The 21,580-nt window shown below is 61.9% G+C and overlaps 1 protein-coding gene across 1 annotated transcript in view; it reads left to right on the top strand.

Annotated features, from left to right (window-relative positions):
- Positions 1 to 1,042: 1,042 nt before the first annotated feature.
- IL6R (interleukin 6 receptor) overlaps positions 1,043 to 21,580 on the top strand; it is a 37,424-nt gene continuing 16,886 nt past the window's right edge. Inside the window, exons 1-6 of the mRNA XM_059413850.1 lie at positions 1,043 to 1,185; positions 15,081 to 15,320; positions 15,683 to 15,806; positions 17,549 to 17,730; positions 17,966 to 18,132; positions 18,512 to 18,653. Of these exons, the coding sequence (XP_059269833.1) occupies positions 1,101 to 1,185; positions 15,081 to 15,320; positions 15,683 to 15,806; positions 17,549 to 17,730; positions 17,966 to 18,132; positions 18,512 to 18,653 (940 nt within the window). The 5' untranslated portion in view covers positions 1,043 to 1,100. The remainder of the gene's footprint in view (positions 1,186 to 15,080; positions 15,321 to 15,682; positions 15,807 to 17,548; positions 17,731 to 17,965; positions 18,133 to 18,511; positions 18,654 to 21,580) is intronic.

The raw sequence follows: 21,580 nt of genomic DNA, 5'->3' as shown, positions 1-21,580 counted from the left end.
GTCAGCTTGAAGCCCAAAGCAGAAAAGCACATTCTAATTTGTAGTTGGTTTTCCAGAAATTTCTCCACCTAGACCTTATTTCAGGACTTTTTTCCTCTTTAAATGGAGCTCTGAGGCCCCCTATCAGGTCCAGAGGCCCCCGCCCACCCCACCCAGGAGCACAGGTGGGCCCTTTTGAAAAGTCCTTGTGGTTGCTCCTGAAAGCGAGGACCAGTTTCTATCTGTCAGGCGGGGAAGTCTCGCAGGTTCCGACCTCGGTGAACACCACCTCGGTGGACACCTGTGGCCCAGACCTGTGTCGGGGTGTCCATGTCGTCTCTGGGGTCATACAGATTTTGTTCTGTGCATAGGACAGGAGAACACAGTGAAAAGCCAGAGACTCGGAAATGCGATCAGAGACACAGCAGGAGAGGTCTGGGTGCGGACCGGGTCTGATGGGCCCCCCACAGCGCGCACCCCGGGGGGCAGGCGGGAGAGAGAACCGACCTTGACCACAGCGGGTCTTCCGACGCCCGAGCCTGAGGGGGGTCCGGTGGGGGAAGCCCGGGCCTCCGCGCTTTCCCGGGCTCCCCGGGCGCGTCCGCCGCGGAGCCCCCGCGCCGCCGGCGCCCTCGGGCTCTCGGGTGCGGCTCTGACAGCGCGATCCCGGCCTCGAAACCAAAATTCAAAAACCGAGCGCGGCGCTCACTCCCCCGCGCTCCGCCGCACGGTGGGCAGAGCCGGGCCTGGGTCGCCGGAGCCGGGCCGGGGTCGCCGTGCGGACTGGCAGGTGCGGCGCTGCGGCCGGAAGCGGCCCCCGCGGTCGGCTGCGCGCGGAGCGGTTGCGCCACGCGCTCGGCTTTCGTAACAGCGCCCCGGGCCGGCGGGGGCCGCTCCTCCAGTGTCACAGGCGCCGGGACGGTCGGCGGCTCCGCGTCGTGCGCCCGCGGGAGCTGCCACCCGGCCGGGGCCGAGGGAGCGCGGGGACTCGCCGGGCGCCGTGCGCGGGTCCCCGGGGACCACGGCGCTGCCCTCGGGGCCCGGAGCCCGCTCGCCGCCCGCCGCCCGCCCCGCCCCGCCCCGCCGCCCCGGGAGCGCGGGGCCTCGGCCGTGGAGGAAGCATGCTGGCCCTGCGCTGCGCGCTGCTGACAGCCCTGCTGGCCGCGCCGGGGGCCGTCGTGGTCCCGGGGGACTGCCCCGCGCCGGGTAAGAGCTCCGCGCGCGCCTGCAGGGCGGGGGCGGCCGGCGGGAGGAAGGGGGGCGGCGCCCCTGTCCCGCGCCCACCCGCCGCTCGTGCGCCCCACCGCGTCCTGCGCCGTTGGCCGCGGAGGCCGCCGCGCTGCCCGCTGCCCCGGGCCCGGCGTGTTCTGGGAACGCCGCGTCCCGAGCCGCCTCCCTGCGCTCCCACGAGTCCTTAAAGGGCAGAGGTCCCAGCGGGGTTGGGGGTTGGGGGCGCGGATCTCCCGCCCTGGGGTCCTGTGTACAGGACCGGCGGCTGTGGGGGCCGCGTGGCTGGCTCTGCCCCCCACCCCGCGCCCCGACCGCGAAGGGGCGCGTCCCGCTGCCCGCACTGGCCTCGGCAGACCCCGGCGCTGGGCGTTGAACCGGCCTGCGGAGGGCGGCTTGGTACACACGGGGCTCTCCTTCCAGAGAGGAGGGGCGAGGCGCAGGGCAGTGGGCCCTGCTGCTCCTGTTGCCTGTAATCAGCCCTTGGCAGCCAGGCCCTTCTGTGGGCCCTGGCAGCACGCCCAGCTGCGTGTCCAGGCTCTCCTCTAGCCCAGCGGCCACTGCTTCCCAAGAAGCTTATTTTAGGCTGCGAGGGCTTCTCTGAGGGGCAGCCTGCAGCTTTCTGGGAACCGAGGGCTCCTGTCCTGGGCAGAGATCCTCAGCCTGATCTCTCTGTCCAGAGAGGACGCCAGAGTCAGAGGCTGGGGGGTGGGCTGCCTTCTGGCTGGTGGTGCCCCTGGTGCTGGGCGGAGGGACCTAAAGGGGTTCCCTCTGTCAGTGCACACAGGGGACCCCTGCAGGGAGCAGTCACCATTGATTGGGGCCGCAGATACCATTCGCTTCTGTCCCTGTCCTCTGCTGGGTCTAAAATACACTTGGTGCCGGGGAGACAGGCTCACAGACGCTGGGAAGGGAGGTGGGCAGACCCTTGGTGGAGGCCCAGGCTCCTGGGGCTCCAGTGCTGTATGTCCCCCCCAGAAGCAGAGCTGGGGCTGTTTGTGAGGAGGGGAGCTGAGTGCTGGGGCCAAAGGGGCCGACGGAAGGGAAGTGAGACCTGGGCTCATCCCATGGGGGTGCCAGAGGTCTGCAGGGTGGGGTGTGGTGGAGGCTTTGTGGTGTCTGTGATCTTCCCGGCCCCCTGCAAGGGGCTCCCTTGCTAGTGACTGTGCACCTCCCACCACGCCCCAGGGCACCTGTCTCAGGGGGATTCCTGCCTTGGCTCCTAAGAGGTTGTGGTCAGTCTCTGTTTGCGTGGTGGTCTCGAGGCCCAGACAGCCTAGGAAAGGCAGAACTGAGAGCTGGGGGAGGAAGTGAGAGCCCAGTTCAGAAGGAAAATGCAGAGAAGCAGAAAATACCCCGCTTTCCTCCCACGCCCACGCAGACTCGGCCCACAAGCTGGGGAGTAAAAGCGAAGATATTGTCCAGGAAGCAGGCAGCCGATGAGTGTGCATGTCCCGCCTCGGGGAGGAGAAGGGGCAACAGAGGCCGAGTTGGGCGAGAGGGGAAATCCGGTGGGTCTCGGGGCGGGGGCGGGGGGGCTCACGCAGCCGGAGGCCTGCTTTCTCCGCAGTCAGAGGCTGCCCGCATGGCCGGGCTGAGGGCCCCGCTCAGGTACTTGCTGTCGGGGCCCTGCACGGCTGGGACTTAGGTGTTGGGTGTGGAAGGCCTGGACACGGGTGACTCAGGTTCCTGCCGCCTGCTGCAGAGTGCCACGGGGCACAGGCAAGCGCGTACAGCTGCCAGTGTCTCCAGAGTCCTGTCTGGGCGTCTGAACCTCCCTCGAGGCGCGTCTTCCTGCCGCAGCGCCTGCCTGCCCTAGCCTCACCCCTGTCGGGCCTCCCCAGCTGGGTGGTTTGGGTCTCGGTGTATCAGAGTTTGAGGCTGTGTTGGCTGGATTTTGGCCCCCACCCCAGATCCACTGCGGAGAGAGCTCTGGAAGCGGGGAAGGTCCCTTTCTACACTGGCCTGTGGTTCACTGGCCAGGATGGCAGGCTCCGGTGGTGCTCAGGCCGCTGAAGGCAGGCCCTCCGCCCTCCGGCTTCTGGTCCCCAGAAGTCTCTCCCCGCCTTGGCTCGGCCCTTGTTTATTTACTTGAGCAAACACGGAGGCCACGTAAAGCCCTGGGGGCCCGTGTGGGACCGGCCACCCAGACTCCACCCTAAAAGGAGCTTGAACATGGCCAAGAGTAAGTCCCTGAAAGGGACCGAGAAAGCCCAGCCGCCTGAGGCCTGGTGGTGCCAGCACCCTAAGGACAAACTGTCCGGAGGCGGGATGGTGCGGAGGAAGCCCCCGGGGACAGACCCCGGGGACAGACCCCGGCCCACGGCTGAGGTGTGTGTGAGGGTCCCTGGGGCAGCCATGCGCTCTGCACTGTGCCCGCCTCCCCCTCACCCCGGCCGGCCCGTGTGCCCCCGTGCCAGCAGTCACTGGGCAGGTGTGGCTGCTCCATTTACACGAGCGACGGTGAAGTCAGGTCACAGCCACTGTCCTCCGTTGCTCAGCAGCGCCAGTGGCGTTCGCGTCCTGGACACAGAGAGTCTCCGTCACTGTGGGAAGTTATCCTGGGCGTGTGGCCCGGATGGAGGGGGGCTCGGGTTCTTCCCAAGCCTTCCTGCTGCGGCCAGCGCCCCCCGCCCGACCTCGTTTTCTCCACGGGGGGGCAGCTCAGCACCCCGGCTGTCTGCCCAGCGGTGCAAGTGGGGAGCCTTCTGTGAGGTTCCCTCCTGGAGCCTCACGTCCTCGTCTGGAAAATACAAGCAACAAACACCTACCTGGCCGTAGTGAGGATGAAAGGAGAGAAGGTACGAAGGTACGGGAGAGTCAGTCTGCGGAGCTGACGTCCCGGAGCGGACAGTCCGCGCGTTCGAGCAAACTGTTCTGTCGGCTGGTGTTCCCGACGCTGTTCTTAGAGCCGTGGATGCAAACATGAGCGAAACAGACCGAAGTCCCCGGCTCCCTGTGCTTCAGTTTGGAGTTAAATACGAGGACCCGTGGTTCCGCGATTGGGGGGGGCATGGGGGAGGGGAAACGAGCTGGGTAGTGGGGGACAGGGGACAAGCGGGGGAGGGCTGGGACTGTGTGCATGTGACGGGCCGTGGAGCTGGCCTTTCCGAGGGGAGGCTGTCCTGGAGAGGGTGACATGGGAAGGGGGCCCCAGGGAACCCAGTAGGGATCCCTCTCCGTCCCCCCGGGGAAGTTGCAGCCTGATGAGGCGGGCACCGAGGGCCTTGTAGGCTCTCGGGCAGAGGGCTCCATGGGGACACTTGGTGCCCCTTGGACACCAGTGGGGAAGCTGCCATCCAGGTAGGGTCTGTAAGAGAGTGCTTGAGGGCTGAGTGGGCGCTTCCTTTGGGTGTGGAATCCGTGATTCACTCTCTCCTCGGCCATGAGATCCCGCGAGGTCCATGGCCCTTGGCACGGTCGCTCTTGCCCAGTGTGCTGCTGGGTCTCCAGTGGGCCCCGCACTCCCACCTGCCCTCTGCCGGCTCTGCCTGTAGGGGTGGGGCCCTGAGTCCCTGCATCGGGGCTGTCCCTCTAGCCCCTGTGCTGTGTCCCTCCGCCTCCCAGCCGCGTTTCCTGAAGAGCACGCCTGCTCTTCCCTCCCTGCCCAGCGGCACGGCACGCCAGGGCCAGCCACATGCAGAGAAGCGCTGGCTTCTGCCCCAGGCCATGTGCTGGGCACACGGGACAGGCAGGGGGCGGGGGCAGGTTTTGTTGGAGGGGAAGATCAGGTCAGTTTGGGACATTTGGGAACGGAGACCTAGATCAGCCGTGGGAGACGTGGGAGTTGGAGTTTGGGAATGAGGACGGGGCCTGCGCCTGCGGTAGGTCCGTGGCAGCTGCCATTTCAGGCCTGGAGGGTGGCCAGCCTCACGCGTGCTGAGTGGAGCTGGGAGACAGGAGAGAAGTGGCCTGCGGAGCCTGCTCGGGCTGGCTGGGGAGGAGGGGACCGAGGGGGCAGACTGGTGACGTCACAGGGGCCAGGAGTGTGGGGGTCTGGCAGCCCAGTGGGGACAGCTTGGGGAAGAGGAGGGAGCAGTCCTCCGTGTCCCACAGTGTCCCAGGGGGCAGGGGCTCAGGCCAGAGCGGGGCTGGGCCCCGACTGGTGTGCTTGGAAACAGGCAGGCCTTTGGTGACCTTCACAGGAGGAGTTGTGAGGCTGGAGGCCGGGGGCTGCCGGGAGGGTTCTTGAGAGCCCCGGCGGAGGGCAGCTGGCGCGGCGCGTAGGCTGCTCTGGAGGAGGTGAGCTGTAGACGGGGTAGGGCAGTGGGGTGCGCCTTTGCTGGAAAAGTGGGGCCAAGAAAAGGGATTTCTAGAAAGACAACAACTGTCTGCTCGCGTGCGTGCGGCTGGAAACGGTGGGGCACGTCGACGGAGGTGGGAGCTGTGGAAACCGTCCTCGAGTGGGCAAGAGGAGACAGAGGCTGAGAGGTTGTGGGCGCCCGAGATCACACAGCAAGGAAGTGACAGGCCTGGCTCTGAAGCCCGCTCTTTGCCCTAAACCACATGTGCTGCCGAGTCCGCCCCCGCCCAGCTGGAGGGGACCGTGATGCCAGGGTCACCTTCTCTCTTGCCAGCGCCCACATCAGAGGTCGAACAAGAGACGATGCCTTGGTGTGGCGGGAGGCGCTGCCGCCTCTTCAGTACTGAACGGTGCAGAAGGCCGCTCGCCAGCCCCCCAGTTTGGGGCAGGTCGTGTCCAGCCTCGGCAGGCAAGACTTGGACGCATAAGTGGGGCCTGTTGGATGTTACTGATGCCGGGAGCCCATTCGGACGGGAGGAGGGGTGGCTAGAGTCCGAGGACTCCCTTGCAGAAAAGCGGAGGCCACTGGGCCAGTGCGGACAAGAATTGCTGAGCCGCACTGGCGGCTCCATTGGTGAAGCGGCTTGGTTTCGGCTCGGGTTGGGGTCTTGAGCCCCGCGTTGGGCTCTATGCTCAGCGCAGCATCTGTTTGGGATTGTCCCCCCACACCCCCCATCTCCCAGCCCCGCTCTGCGCGTGCTGGTGCGCTCCCTCTCCTGGTATTTCCTGAGAGATCGCACGTCTGGAAAATAAGGCTGGGTTTTTTTTTTTTTTAAAGATTTTATTTATTTATTTGACAGAGAGAGATCACAAGTAGGCAGAGAGGCAGGCAGAGAGAGAGAGAGGAGGAAGCAGGCTCCCTGCTGAGCAGAGAGCCCGATGCGGGGCTCGATCCCAGGACCCTGAGATCATGACCTGAGCCGAAGGCAGCGGCTTAACCCACTGAGCCACCCAGGCGCCCAAGGCTGGGGTTTTAACCTTAATTACCGGATGTGAGCCTCACAACATCGTTTTGAAGTGCGTCATCTTTTTATTTCCAATTTATGGATGGGAGAGTGGGGTGTGAGGACCCTGAGAAGCCCGAGGTCACGGAGCTCCTCAGTGCACCCTGTGCCCTGCGGCTGGAACTTGGCTCTGAGCCCTGGGCTGGCCTCACCAGTGCAGCCCTCGGACTAGGAAGGAACGCAGATTAAGAGCTCGGTGTCGCCTTACAAGCATAGAGGAGTCCTTCTCCCAGTCCCCTGGTGGGCACCTGATGGCAAGGCTGTGGGAGGACCCCTGTGGGGTGAGCTGCCTGGGGCAGTCTGGGCCACGGGCCCTGGACGTCTGTAATTTCGAGAGCGCGCCCAGGCTGCACCTGTTCCGACCCCCAGCAGCAGTGAGCGAATGCCCCGTCTAGACCTTTGCCCAGAGTGTGTTACTAAACTAGCATCTACACAGAAAACGGAGTCTGTGTGGAATTAATTTGCATTTACTTTATCTGAGGGAGACTGGGTTTTCCATGTCTGAGACACATTTGCATCACCTGTTTCTCAACTTAAGAAGTGGGGGTTGTTGGTCTTTTTCTTACTGTTTACAGGAAGTCTTAATATATTAAGGAATTTAGGCTTTTATGATGTGATTTATGAATTTTTTCCCTGGTTTGTCAATCAGTGTTTTGACTTTTCCAGGGTGGGGGGGGATTGTGTTTGCCATGCTGATTTTTAAAAATGTAGTTGGGTTTATCAATCTCCACAGCTTCTAGGTGTTGTTTCATACTTAATAAGATCTTCCTTTTGCCAATATTATCTTAAAAGATTATCCCCACCCCTGCTTGAAGAGGTTTTTCTATTTAAATATTTGATCCATTCTGAGTTCATAGACTGAGGCATGAGGTGTGGCTCTGTTTTTCCCCAGTTATAACCTAATGTCCCTTTTCAGTTTAGTGAAAATCATTTCCCCCCAGTGCTGGTTTTTAATTTATTTATTAATTTAGTTAGAGTGGGGAGGGGCAGAAAGGGGGAGAGAGTGTTTGCAGACGCCCTGCTGCGTGCAGAGTGTCCGAGCTCACACTCCGACCCCCAGAGCAAGCACGACCCCGGGGGCATTCCGGAGTGGATCCCTCAGCCCGGGAGCCAGCCGGACGCCCTTGCCTCACTGAGTTTGCAGGGCACCTCTCAGGTCTGCCAGATGCCTAAATGCTTGGGTTTCCCCTGCTTCTGGGTGTGGTGAGCAGTTGGGCCCGGGTTTGATTCCAGGCTCATCCCTGGCCCAGACTGTCCTGCTGGGAGGGGTGGGGGGAAGGCCTGGGATAGGGCCTTGGCTGAGCCAACACTCAGACTGAGCCGCCCTTTTTTTTTTTTTAATTTATTGGACAGAGAGATCACAAGCAGGCAGAGAGGCAGGCAGAGCTGGGGGGGAAGCAGGCTCCCCGCAGAGCCGAGAGCCGGGTGACAATGAGATCAGGACGGAGCCGAAGGCAGAGGCTTAACCCACTGAGCCTCCCAGGCGCCCAGTAAGAGACTGTGGTAGATACACATCAGAGGGATCAGCTCAGCCGTTCTAAAGTGTGCAGTTCGTCAGTGCGCACTGAGCGGGCTCTGGTGATGGCCGTTTCTGAGCCATTTCTAGTTTTCCCATGACTTGAGTCTGTTCGGGGCGCCCTGTGCTGCTTCCCTGGCGGCCCTTCGTAGGGCGCTGTAAGGTTTGGCGGGGCTCGCCCCCTCTCCTTCCTCCCCGCCTCATTCTCGACGGCGGCCCTTGCTCACTTTCGAGGCGGCCTGTCTGGCTCTAAAACGGTCCCGACGGGATTTTTCACGAGGGTCAGGTGGGATTTGCAGGTTGCTGTAGGGCGCACCCGCAAGGCCGAGTCTTCTGTCGCAGAGGGTGGCAGGGCAGGGGGCCTGGGACCGGATTCCAGCCGCGTCCTTCCCGGGGACCCGGGGTGAGCCGGAGGGACGTGTGCGCGGGGGAGGTGCGGGCGCGCGGGCGCGGGGGTGAGGGAGGTGCGCGCGCCCGGGTTGGTGCTCGCGGGCGCGTGACCTCGGCCCTAGCTCAGGCCGCGCTGGGACCGCGGGAGCCCACGTCGGGGCCTGCATGACAGACCAGAGCGCCGGGCGCGGAAGGGCAGCTTCGTGCACGTTCGCGGAGCGCGTGGCCAGCAGTGGGGCGAGGGACAGGACGCGGTCAGCCCGCCAGCCCCACCGCAGCGCCTCCAGCCACGCCGTCGCCCCCCGCCCCCCCAGGGCAGGCTCCTGCCTGACCACCGAGGCTGCCTTCAGAGATGGGAACGGCTGTGTTCAGGGCGGGGGAAGGGGGGCAGCCGAGGGGTGGACACGACTTGTCCCGGCCACCCTACCCACGGGCCCCAGCCGGCCTGCCGCAGCCCCCACGGGGGGCTCTGGGCCGGCATCCCCAACCCAGCCCCTTTCTGTCCAGAGGCAGAGTCAGTCTCAGTGGGCCTCTGGGGCCTTCGGGCTGTTTGCCCTGTTTGGTGTCTTTTCGTCCAACTAGGTGATAACCTCGGAGAGGTGACCTGGCCAGACCCTCCTGGCTGGGCCTGCGGATTCCCTGAGAGGCCCCGGGGGCGGGAGGACATGTTTCCCCCTGGAGCCGGTCACCACGCAGGTCTGAGCGCACCTCCTTTGTATGGGAGAGAGGAGCCTCCTCTCTCCCCCCAGGCAGGGTGTAGTCCACGGTGCGGAGCCAAGGTCAATACCAACTCTGCCAAAGACAAGGCCGATAGGAGCAGGTACAGCTCCGCAAACAGGAGAGAGGAGGGGCGGGCTGCCGGCGGAGGTCAGGGTGTGGGGCGCAGGGCTGAGTTCCAGGAGGAGGCGGGGCCTCTCCCCGGGACCCGCGGACTTTAGCCTTTAGGCACGTGAACGGGTGACTTGGTGGGGAGTGTGTGTGTGTGTCTGTGTGTGTGTCCGTCCGTCCGTCCCCTACAAGCTGCTGCCCTAGGGAAGGTCAGGGTTGGGCCCTAGTCCAGCCGGCCAGTGTGCCCGGGGAGGCCTGCTCCCCTCTGGTCCCTCACACCCGGGACTCCCTTCCTGAGCTGCTGTGGTGGGTGGAAAGGCAGGAAGTGACAGGTGACAGGTGGCCGGCAGCCCAGAAAGGGGGAGCTGGGGGGAGCCCAGAGAGGCACGTGTCCCAGGGGAGAGAGACCCTTGTCCAGACAGACCTGGAGCCCATGCTGTTTGAATTTGGCAGGTTCCCGAACTTGGGTGCCTGGGTTGCCCTGCAGGACGAGCTTCCCTGCCTGGCAGTTGGGAGGAGCGGCAGGCCCGGGAGAGCTGACGCTCTTGACGGCTAACAGCGATTACAACGGGCGGTCCGGAGAGCTGCTTCAGGGTAGATGAGAGCACTGGGGACGTATTCTAGGCAACCCCCCCACCCCCGGACCAAATTCTGCGTTTGGATACAGGGACCCGTGCCCTCTTGGGTACTTTGCCTCTGCCACTGCCTTCAGTTGAAGGCCTTTATTGCTGAGAAGGAACCTGGTTTCTCAGTGACCTGCCTGAAACCCCAGGCCCCTGTAGCCTGAGAAATTGGAGTCTGTTCTGCGGTGCCAGGGGGGCCCTGACAGCCAGACCTGAGTCCCTGCTCAGCCTCCAGGGCCCTGGGATCGGCAGGCGCGCCCGTGCTCGGTGGCCACGGGCTGCGTGGCGAGCTCACCACTTACATAAGCGGGGCTGGGAAGCTGACCTTGTTTCTGCTGGCAGCGGCAGCTGAGAGGGCCGTGGCAGAGTTGAGAAATATGTCTCCATGTGCATGTTTTTCTGATTGTTGACATTTGTGAGTTTACTTGAAGAGGAAAAGAAGGAGGGAAGCAGCAGAGCTGTTCGGGTTTTTGGCACCCAACCTGAGGTCCGGAACGAGGAGGGGCCCCATTTCCCAGAGCTGTGGGGCAGCGTCCCAGAGAGTGGGGTGGCCGGGGCCTGAGGGGCCTGCAGGCGTGGGGCTGTTTGCCGGGGGGTCACTGCTCTCGAGGACGGGGTGCAGGCAGGTTGTGGGAGCGCCCATCCCTTGGAGCTTTCCAGGGAGAGGAGCAGTGTTGGTCCGCAGGCTCTGGGGTGTGTCTGTCAACTCTCTCCAAACCAAAGTCATCCACTCTTAGGATGATAAACCTGTTGATGGATGACTTGTTTTCAGGCTGGTATTGTCCGAGGTCAGCAGACAGAGAGAGACGCGCTTCCTGACCTGTGAGAGCTGATGAGTCCACATGGACAGATGCTGGGGGCAGGAGTGGGGTCTGAAGGCTTGCTTTACAGTCCAACGGGGGCTTGGCCAGTGGCTCTGTGAGGAGCCCAAGGTTGCCTGAGAATTGTGGTGAGATGAGGGTGGGGGGTGGGGTGGACTCGGGCTTCCTGTCCCTTCCCCGTGGGGCTGCCCCAATCCTGGATGCATGGTTTCTGGTAAGTGGTGGGCCAGCCCTGATGCTGAGGACGGGGGCCTTCGGGGGGCGTGTTGCTGGGAGGCTTGTTTTCTGGAGTGGACATCTCCGGTTTCAGTCCCCGGGGATGTGCTTTTGTCCCCTGTGGGCCCATTGCCTTCGCAGGAAGCTGGGGTGCGGGGTCTGCCGTCCTGCTTTGGACGCCAGCCTGCGGAGGAGCGAAAGAGGCTCCCGGTCCTCCAGTGCCGCCTGCTGTCCCCTGCCTCCGTGGTGCTTGGTACTGGGGCCTGGGGGACAGCAGGCTCGTTCTCCAGGTGATGGGAGGGTGAATAGAAGGAAGGCACAGTCTGGCTCCTTTTGGGGTTGGGCTGGGGGCTTTGGGCCTGTGCCCTTCTGTCCGCAGAGGCTAGTCTCACCCTCAAGGGCCCCCTGACCACCCGTCCTCTGTGGGCTTTCGCTTTCTGGTGCTCTTTCCAGTTGTTCCCCCATCAGAGCTCCAGTTGCTGCGGCCCCAGTGCTCAGACCCCAACTCCGATCCCCCGTCCCCGGATCCCTCAGTGCGCTGGGGACAGCTCCGGACGGCCGGTGGTACAGGCAGCGGTGAGTTCCCTGCAGGGCGTTGAGGGGTCTGAGGTGCCGCCGTGGACAGTGGTGGCGACTGTCTGTGCTGCCCCGGCGAGGGCTTCCAGCCTGGCCTGTGGTGGCACCCAGACGCCCTCTGTTCTCCGGGGCCGGGTGCAGGCTTGCAGCCCTGCCCGCAGACCGCTGGGCTGTGGCTCTGCCCCGCGTGCTCTCGGGTCGGTGCTGGAGTGCGGGGGCCGCCCCCTCCGTGCTGCCCCCTCGCCCAGCGCCCAGCGTCTGAGTGAAGGCCAGGAGGTGCATCTGGAGGCATGGCGGCGCCCCAGGGGCCGTGCAGGGCCACTCCGCTCCCTCATTCAGGGAGTCCTGCTTGGGGAGGGGCCTGCTTGCTGGGGGGTGCTGGCTGGGCAGACGGGGAGGAGCCGTGACCTCGAGCAGACAGGGGTCTGGCCGGCAGAGCTGAGGGCCTGGGCTGTAGAGCCCAGCAGAGGCGACAAGGGACAGAGCGTAGAGCCCAGGGGTGGGCGAACCCTCTGTGACCCAGAGGGACTTGTCCTGAGGAGCCCATGCTCTCGCTCCCCGTCCCCTTGTGTTCTGCCTCTCGTCCCTCCTCCTCCTGAGGCAGAGCAGCTTGGAGAGGCCCAGGCTGTGCAGCTCCTCTGTTTTAAATGCGCAGTACTGGTTCTGAGAACCACGCGGCTTACAGATCTAAAATCTGCAAGAAGGTTGAAGGCAGAGACAGAAGTCACTTTCCGGCCCGCCCTCTGGAGAGGCGGGCCGGGCTGAGCGGGGCCAGCACTTCCTCCCTGCAGAGAGCTGGGCCGAGGCCGGCTCGGAGGGGGGTGGAGGTCCCCGTGGAGCAGGGTGAGGGCCGGAGGGACGGCCCTGCCCGCCCTGGCTTCAGCTCCCTTATTGTCTTGCCGTCTCTCCTGGCTGAGTATTTGACCAGCCTGCACAGAGTGTTTTCAGAAGCGAAGCTGACAAAGTGTTCTTCACAGGTTCTAGAAGAAACAGTTTGCACGCTTTTTTTTTTTTTTTTTGAGGGGCCCTCTGTGCTCGCTGCAGGACTTGAACCCGCAGATCGAGAGTTGCCTGCTGTACCGACTGAGCCGGCCCGGCGCCCCCAAAAGAGACGCATTTGGAAGAAGGGCCGGGACAGGCAATAGTTGCCAATGGGTGGTTTATAATTAATCATTCCCTGTTTAAAAAAAATGGTGACTCAGTTTTAAAGACTCAGAAAACCATTACTCAAGCGACTTGGCAGAGGGAGTGGCCATCAGGTTGCTCCCCAGCTCTGCTTTTGTGGATGAGAAAAAAAGCCTTTTTCTTTGCTCTTTCTCGAGCTGCCCCAGTGCTGTGGGCATTGTTAGAGCAGGTAGGGAGGGACCGGCTGGTCACCACACACGGAGGCAGCTTCCGGCTTCAGAAACAGCATCTGACCGTTACCGAGGGCCCCACATGCAGGGTGTGCTGTGGCTCGGGCTTCTAGAGCCGTCTGGGCAGGGAGGCACCCTCAGGGGACCCGGGCTTCCAGGGGCTGGGTTGTGCTGCTGTTGGGGAAGCCTGGTTCCCGAGTCCCCGTTCTGCAGTGGGGAATGCATCTCCTGTCTCGAGGACAGGGTCTTTCTGCTGCCAGACGGTGTCCTCCTCCCTGGGGTCCTTCTGGAATATTTGCGGGATGTAGGTCAGAGAGGGAGGAGAAATCAAGGCCGTGGGGTCTAACGAACCAGCCCGAATGGCCCTCCCTGCACGGTGAGATTCGACTGTTTTTCCAGAGTCCAAAGCTCTGGCGAAGAAACCCGGTGAGGACCGGTGGCTACCCTGCCCCTGTCCCCATCCCCGAGTGGCCAGCCTCCGGGTAGAGGGTGCTGGGGAGGGGCGGGTCAAGCTCCAAGGGGTGAAGTGAGGAGGGCTCTTGAAGGCCGTGCCGTGTCCAGCCGTCACTCTGGGCGTGCTCTCCAGCTGGGGGTCTCGCTGAGCCTTAGTCCCTCTGTCTGCCACCTTAGATGTGGTGGAGCCGGAAGGACAGCCTGCCAAGTGGGACATGAGCTCCTCCTCCCCAGAGGAAGGCTTAGCGGGTCAGACCCGTTGATGCTGGCTCTTCAGGCCGGGAGCTGGGGGAAGGTGAGGCCAGTTCCTGCCGGGCGTTTCCTAAATCTTGGGCAGGATTTATTGCTGCTGCTCGCTCACAGATGGTTGGAAGGGCCAAGTATGCTTTTATTTTTTTTTATTAAAGATTTTATTTATTAATTTGAGAGAGAGAGAGGACAAGAGGGGAGAAGGTCCGAGGGAGAAGCCGACTCCCATGGAGCCGGGAGCCCGATGCGGGACTCGATCCCGGGACTCCAGGATCATGGCCTGAGCCGAAGGCAGTTGCCCAACCGACTGAGCCACCCAGGCACCCCCAAGTGTGCTTAATAAGAAAAATGGCTGTATTTCCTGGCTTCGATTCCCCTAGCTGGGTGGACGCGTTGAGTTAATTGGTTGACTAATTTTATCTCTAATTCTGAGACTCCGTTAACCTATACTGAAGGAAGTTCACCTGTTCTTTAATTTTCAGTATTCTTTCTCTTGCGTCGCACATACATGATACTTATCAGGAGGAGGGGGCACATTTGCTCTTTTTTACCTTCCGATTTGCTCCCGAGGATAAAAACCGCATTGTCCTGCAGGTTTCGTAGGCAGGAGTGGGTCCCCGGAGAGCGGGGCCGCCCCGCCGCTGCGCCGCCTCCTGACGCCCGCGCGTCTGACCGCGTGTGGAAGGGTCCCCTGCTGGCCTGGGAGTCCCGGTGCGGCCCTGCGCTGGCTAAGCAGCTGGGTGTGGGCGTTCGCTTGTCCGGCGGCCCCTGTCGTGTGCCAGGCAGTGGGCTGGGCCCGGACACGGAGCAGAGCAGAGCCCAGGCTGGCTATTCCTGTGGCGTTAGAGTCTTGGAGGGTAGACGGGGGCAGATGTGGTGACCTTGTGGCAGCGGGTGGGGTCCGGGCAAGGAAGGGGGCGCCGGTGGGGACCTGACCCAGCGGGGGGTGAGGGAAGGCCTGGGCTGGGCGGTATGGAGACCTGACGGAGAAGGTCATGGGGAGCAGCGGTGGGGCTCCGGACCCTCGAGGGGCTCACGGAGAGGTGAGGCCTGCGAGCGTTGGGGCGGGTGGTGGAAGACCCTGGGCGCCAGGCCTCGTGCTCGGAATTCATGCTGTGGACAGGGGCAGGCCCCTGAGGGTTTTCTCTTTCCTTTTCTTAAAAATTCATTTATTTTTTTCTTCACTTATACATTTAAAAAATATTTTATTTATTACTTATTTTTAAATCCTTTACTCGCTTGGAGGGGAGAGGCAGAGGGAGAAGCAGATTCTTTGCTGAGCCAGGGACATGGGTCTCCATCCCAGGACCCCGGGACCATGACCTGAGCCAAAGACGCTTCACCTACGGCGCCCCTTCACCTACGGAGCCCCCCAGGCGTCCCGAGGGTTTTCCGATCAGAGGAGTCAGGGGGCTTCCCGAGGTCCCTGGGGGACTGTGGCTGGGACCAGTGGTTGGGCTACAGAGGCGTGACTTCCCGGAGCAGAAGCAAAGCCCTTCTTGGCTGCTGTGGGCTTACCGAGCGTCCTCTCCCTCCACAGAGGTGGCGAGCGGTGCGGTGACCAGCCTGCCTGGGGCCAGCGTGACCCTGACCTGCCCGGGCGGGGAGCCGGGAGACGACGCCACCGTTCACTGGCAGCCCGTGGCCGGCTCCCCGCAGGGCAGCTGGGCTGCTGTGGGAAGAAGGCTGCTTCTGAGGTCCGTGCAGCTCAGCGACTCTGGAAACTATTCCTGTTACCAGGATGGCCGCCTGGCCGGAACCGTGCATTTGCTGGTGGACGGTGAGTTGGGAGCTCAGAGTGCGAGAGGATGGGTCCCAGCTGTCCCTTTAAATGCCTGTGATTTCCTTGGCCTGACAAAATCAGGAAGGATCCCCTGCCACCTGCCAGCCCCGAGATGGATGGGTGGGGGGGCATCTGGCCGGCGGGGACCCCACCCTCCTGGCCCGCGTGCTTAGGGCTGAGGCCGGGGGTTCACAGCCTGAGGCCTGGGTTTGGGGGCTCCTCCTCCTCCACAGCGTCACTCCTGTGCCCAGCGTCCCTGGTGGTTAGCGTGTGTGTGTTGGGGAGTTCAGTGTGGTCTTGGGGCTGGCTGGGAGGCTGCAGGGCCGTGTCCCCTCATTCTGGCTGTGCTCTCCCTTCAGTGCCCCCCGAGGAGCCCCAGCTCACTTGCTTTCGAAAGAGTCCGCTCAGCAAGGTAGCCTGTGAGTGGACGCCCCAGCACCCACCCTCCCCGACCACCAGGGCCACGTTACTGGTGAGGAAGTTGTGAGTATCTGGACCAGGCTGTGTGTCTGTCTGCCCCATCCTTTGGAGGCCCCCGGAGGGGTGCCGGCTCGCACTGGGCCAGGGGTTCCCAGACTTCACCACTTGGGGATGAGGGAGGGGCTGGGGGACAGAAAGAGAACTTGCCAGCTGGGCGGTGCTGCTTCGTGACCACCTGACCCCGTAGCCGTGGGGGGAGCAGTGTCCCTTCCCTTGCTCAGCAGATGGAGAGACTGACGTCGAGCCATCCACGAACTCGCTTTAAGGTCATCTTGCTTGTCGGTGGCTCAGCTAGGATCAGAGCCCCAGTCTGTCTGAGTTTGTTCAAAATGCCAGGTTTGGGGTTGGCTCTGAAGAAGGTGCAGAGGCCCCAAGAGGGCCCGAGCTGGAAGCTCCTGAGAAGTGTGGGGTGTGAGCCTTTTATCAGGCCCCTTCCCTAGGAGAGGCCTTGAGAGCCATGGTGGGGCAGGTGCGGGGGGAGGTCAGGGTGTGGAGGGGGGGCTCCGCGGGGCCCGGGAGGAGCTGGGAAGGCTGTCGGGGGAGATGCTGGCCCCGTGTCCTGGTGCTGGTAATGGAGGTTGTCAGGGTCAGAGATCCGGGCAGTGACTCCAGGGCTTGGTTTCTGCTGGTGTCCGTGTGCCGAGTGTCATCAAGGGCCGATCTTACTGCCCGTTCTCTGTGCACGACTGAGCTACAGTCCGCCTGCGAGTGGCACGGCTGCCCGTAGGGGTAATCAGGACCTCCGGGACGCAGACTCGGGTCACCGGTGTCGTCGTTTGGGACCTAGAAGGTGTTTGTCCCCAGACAGGGTCTCTCTCCCTGCCCAGACCTGCCATGGAAACACTGGGCAGGCTCTTGGGTCCCCACGGCAGCTCCTGGACTGGGGAAGCAGGAGAAGGGCTGCCAGTCCTTGGGGGGAAGGTGCGCGCTGCTCCTTCTCCGGGTGTGCTCGCCCCACGGTGCTGGCTCACCCGTTCTTCCCAGCGTGGGCCCCGGGCTGCGTCCTCACCAGGACGGCTGGAGAGGCGCCCACCCTCAGTACCCCTCAGCGTTAGGTGGGATGGAGGCTCTGACTTTGCCTGGGAGCGCACAAGCAGGGGGAAGCTTGTTCTAAGCAGGGGTCGGCCCCTGAATCAGCAGGAACCTGTAGCCCCGGCGAGCGGCCGGGTGAGGGGCTACCCGCCCCTCCTGCGCCCACACACGTCCTAAGTGGCCCCGTCAGGCTTCCAGGCCCGGTGGGACCGTGTCTGACTCACCCTGAATGTCTGTAGCTGACCAGAGTCTCTTCCGGGCTCATTGGCCTCCTTGGGAAGCCGGGGAGCAGGTGCCTGGCTGTTCCATGGGCTGTCCTCGTCCCCCGAGGCCAAGTGGTTTCTGTTAGAGACTCAGGGCTGGGGAGGGGGCCTCCCTGGCCTCTTGCTGCCCCTCCCTGGGGACAGAGGCCGGAGGCTCCCTCGTCCAGTGCCTTAGGGGCGGGGTATGCTCTAGCTCGGCACTGGGACCTGCCTGCGCAGGCACTAACCTGGTTGTCTCCCTGTGTGGTCAGCAAACCCTAACATGCCCCCGGGGGGTCGGTGTTACCGATATTCCCATTTCCGAATGAGAAAACCGAGGCTCGGTGAGGCTGGATAATCGACAGAAATCACGAGACCTGCTAAGTGCTGCTGAGCGTGGGGCATTTCAACCTCGCGGCCCCGAACAAAGGCGGACACCGGCAGCCAGCCCGTCCTGTCCTGTGTCCACAGGCAGAGCCGCCCGCTGGGACACTCCCAGGAGCCGTGCCCCTACTCCCAGGGGCCCCGCAAGTTCTCCTGCCAGCTGGAGGTCCCGGAGGGGGACAACTCCTTGTACGTGGTGTCCCTGTGCGTCAGCAGCAGTGCTGGGACCAAGTCCAGCAGCCTCTACCCGTTTAAGGGCTATGGAATCCGTGAGTAAGCTCTTGTGCGCCCCGGCCAGATGCCCCGGCCCCTATGACGCCCCTCCCAGACAGTTGGGGGGCACAGGGGGCGGTGTGCTGGGCTGGTGCCCTGGGGGATTCCCATGCCCTGGCAGGTGACACGGGGGGTGGGGCTGGTCTGGGCACTGGGGCGTCTTCGGCCCATTCCGGGGGGGACGGGGGCCACGCTTGCCGCTGCATGGGAGCCTGCCCTCCTCGCCCGCAGTGCAGCCCGACCCGCCGGCCAACGTCACCGTCACGCCTGTGGACGGAAATCCCCGCTGGCTCCGTGTCACGTGGAGAGACCCCCCCTCCTGGAACTCCTCTTTCTACAGGCTGCAGTTCGAGCTCCGGTACCGGGCTGAGCGCTCGAAGACCTTCACGACGTGGATGGTAAATCCTTTTACTTACGGAGAAGAGTAGCCCTCGGGGTTCCTGGGATGCCACAGGCGTTCTCTGTGGTCGTGTGACGCCCTGCTGTGCAGCGTGGGTGAGGCCCAGGTCCTCGGGAGGCTGGGTCATCGCGTTCAGCACACAGCAGTGAGGATGCTGTGCCCCGCCTTTACCGGCCTGAGAGGATGTGTGTGCCCAGAACGGGCAGCTGGGCTGCAGGCAGGCGAGGGCATGGCTGGCAGGGTCCGTGCAGGGGCTCTGGGCGTCTCTGCAGCCAGTCCCTCCCCATCTGACAGAGGATGCCACCGAAGGGGGGGCAAGGGTTGTCTGGCTGGTGCACCCTGGCCTCACCCGCTGCTGCTGGGCCCCCTGCCCGCAGGTCCAGGAGCCCCGGCACCAGTGCACCATCAGTGACGCCTGGAAGGGCCTGCGGCACGTGGTGCAGCTCCGGGCTCGGGAGGAGTTTGGGCACGGCTCCTGGAGTACTTGGAGCCCCGAGGCCAGCGGCACCCCTTGGACAGGTACCATGGTGGGCGTGGCGGGGAAGTGTCCACTGTGTTACTGTTCCCCAACTGGTGCTGTCACGGCGAGCCTGTAGCCATCCGGGTTTGGGAGGGAGGCCAGCACCAGCTCCCATGTGGGGTGCACACGCTGCTTGTGGTGCTGCCGGCAGCTGGGGCCTTCGGCTCTGCTTGCGTGGGTCCCCTTCCTGGCTGCGGAGGCGTGGACGGGGGATGGGGGGCCGGGGCATGTAGCGCCCCAGCTTCATGGGGGAGCCACTGAGAATGTGTAGCTGTACTTAGTGTCCACAGTTACTAATGTCTCAATTTTAAAAAGGTGTTAAAGATGATAAAACTGCCTTTGGGGAGTTACTGAAATTACTGTGCTTGATAGAAAACGTGAAACATTCCACAAAAGTATGAAAAATGATGATCATCAGTATCTTTACCACCTCGAGAAACCCAGGGAGAACATTTCAGTGTGCTGCTTTCCTTTTTCTTTCTTTTTTTTTTTTTTTTTTAAATGACTTTTCATTTTCTTTCTTTTTTTTTTTTTTTTTAAGATTTTATTTATTTATTTGTCAGAGAGAGAGAGAGAGAGAGCAAGAGCGAGCACAGGCAGAGTGGCAGGCAGAGTCAGAGGGAGAAGCAGGCTCCCTGCGGAGCAAGGAGCCCGATGTGGGACTCGATCCCAGGACGCTGGGATCATGACCTGAGCCGAAGGCAGCTGCTTAACCAACTGAGCCACCCAGGCGTCCCTGCTTTCCTTTTTCAGTGCATGTGTGGAGAACACCGTGAGGCTCTCATGTTACCAGGTGTTTCTCGAAAATGTGTTGTCTAGTAACTGTGATTAATGTGTTTTTTTAACTGCTGACATTTTTAAAAAAGATTTTATGTATTTGACAGAGACAGAGATCACAAGTAGGCAGAGAGGCAGGCGGCGTGGGGCTGGGGTGGGGGGAGCAGGCTCCCCGCTGAGCAGGAAGCCAATGTGGGGCTTTATCCCAGGACCCAGAGATCATGACCTGAGCCGAAGGGAGACACTTAACCCACTCAGCCAAGTCACCCTTAACTGCTGAAATTCTTATCAAGTTAGTACATTCTCGTGGCCAAGAAGCTGGGAAGGGTTTCTAATACCAGTGCCTCTTGTCCTGACCCTTCCTGTGTCAGTCCTGCCTCCCAGAGGGAGCTGCTTGGCCTCTGTTTCCCATTCTTCTCCTGGTGCCTACGGAGCAGCAGCCAACACGACTGTTATGTGTTTTTCCTGAGAAAACAATTTAAGACATCTTTGGATTCCTTCCTGTGAAAGCTTAGGATTGAGCAGACCCAGACCCAGTGCAGGAGTTTCTCAGATTATAGTGTCGGGGGGAGGGTCATCTGGTGTCTGGTTGAATGCTTCCAGAGATGGAGGGCTCACCCCCAACTCCAGGAGCCCATTCCATTGCTCCCGGTGTCCGCGTCCTAGAACGGTGTCAGGCTTCAGCGTCGCATTTCTTTAGCCCGGCAACAGGGTTGAGCCAAAAGAGTTGTTCTTAAGTACCAGGTAATTAAAACAGAAAATACAACACCCGTGCATTGATCACATGTGGGTAAAACAGAAAGACAGGAATAGAAGTGTCGGCCGGGCCCGTCCCCGCCCTGCTGGCTCTCGCACCCGGCCTCGGGGGGAAGACTGGCCCAGAGAGGCTGGTACTCCGCCCCGAGCGGAGGCTGGCGCACGGTGGCTCTTCCTCTTCCTGCTTCGCCGCGTGACGCCCCTCTTTCCTGTCCTGGGGGAGCCAGAGGCGGCCTGGGTTAAGGAGCTTCTGAATTGGACGCACGTAAGATTGCAGGCTCAGATCCCAGCTGGTCCTTGTCCTGCCCGTGGAGAGCAGGAGGCAGGTTTCTGTCGGACCCTCTTCTCAAAAGCTCCTTTCCTGCGAAGGCCCAGACAGGAAGCCGGGAGGGCCTAACTGGTGTGGCTCCCTCGGGGAGACCATGTAAATGCATCGGAACGTCCTCAGGCTAGCTCGTGTTGACCTGTCCGTGACATTCTGTGATTTGTGTACATTTTGAGCCAGAACAGACTCATCGTCCGAATGCCGGACCTTACCGTGGCCTTGGAAGCCTGCACAGGGGGGCAGATGGCTGACAGCGTTGTGCGGAGGGAATGTCTCGGACTCAGGCTGAGGCCTGTTTACCCTCTGCTCAGACGGTCACAAACAGCTTTAAGAAATTCTGTGTGTTAGAAAGCTCGCTCTTTGTCTTTAAAAATGTTGGGATGTGGTGAAACACATGTAACTCAGCTTTGACCACCATAGCCGTTTCTGAGTATCTGTTCAGTGGCGGGAAGCACGTTTGCACGGTTCACAGGCCGTCCCAACGTCGGCTCCCAGAGCTCTTCTTGCTGCCAAACCAAAACTCTGTCTCCATTGGATGCGGAGGGGACTGCCACCGGCTCCCTGTCTCTGAGGTTCGCTCCTCACGGAAGTGCCAGTCAAGTGCTAATTGATGCTGAAATTAAATTTGGTTCATGGTTTTCTGGAAAATTATATTTTGATACCTTTAGTTGAAATGTAGAAAATAGAGTAATAATTATTGATAAGATTGTAATGAATCATGTTGAAGTATCTGATTGTGTCATTTCATTAAGGAGAGGTTTGTGCTCACAGTCTTGAACGGGTGGAGCTGTCTTTCGGTGGCAGGTCTGTTTCGCGTAGCGTGATGTCCTCGGGGTTCATCCTGTTGTAGCAAGTGTCCGAGCTTCCTTCCTCTGAGGCTGAGGCCTATTCAGGGCACAGTGGCCCACGTGTGGCATGTGCACCCACCTGTGGACAGCCCCTTGAGCTGCCTCCGCCTTCTGGCCGCCGTGGCGGTCGCTGCGGTGAGCGCCGCTGGACAGCATCTGTCTGGGTCCCTGCTTGCGGATCTTTCGAGTAAATACCCAGAAGTGAAATTGCTGCCTCACA

Source organism: Mustela nigripes, chromosome 10 (genome assembly GCF_022355385.1).
Source record: "Mustela nigripes isolate SB6536 chromosome 10, MUSNIG.SB6536, whole genome shotgun sequence".
Lineage (NCBI taxonomy): Eukaryota > Metazoa > Chordata > Mammalia > Carnivora > Mustelidae > Mustela > Mustela nigripes.
Note: the sequence above shows the minus strand (reverse complement) of the source record. Positions and strands in the feature narration are given on the sequence as shown.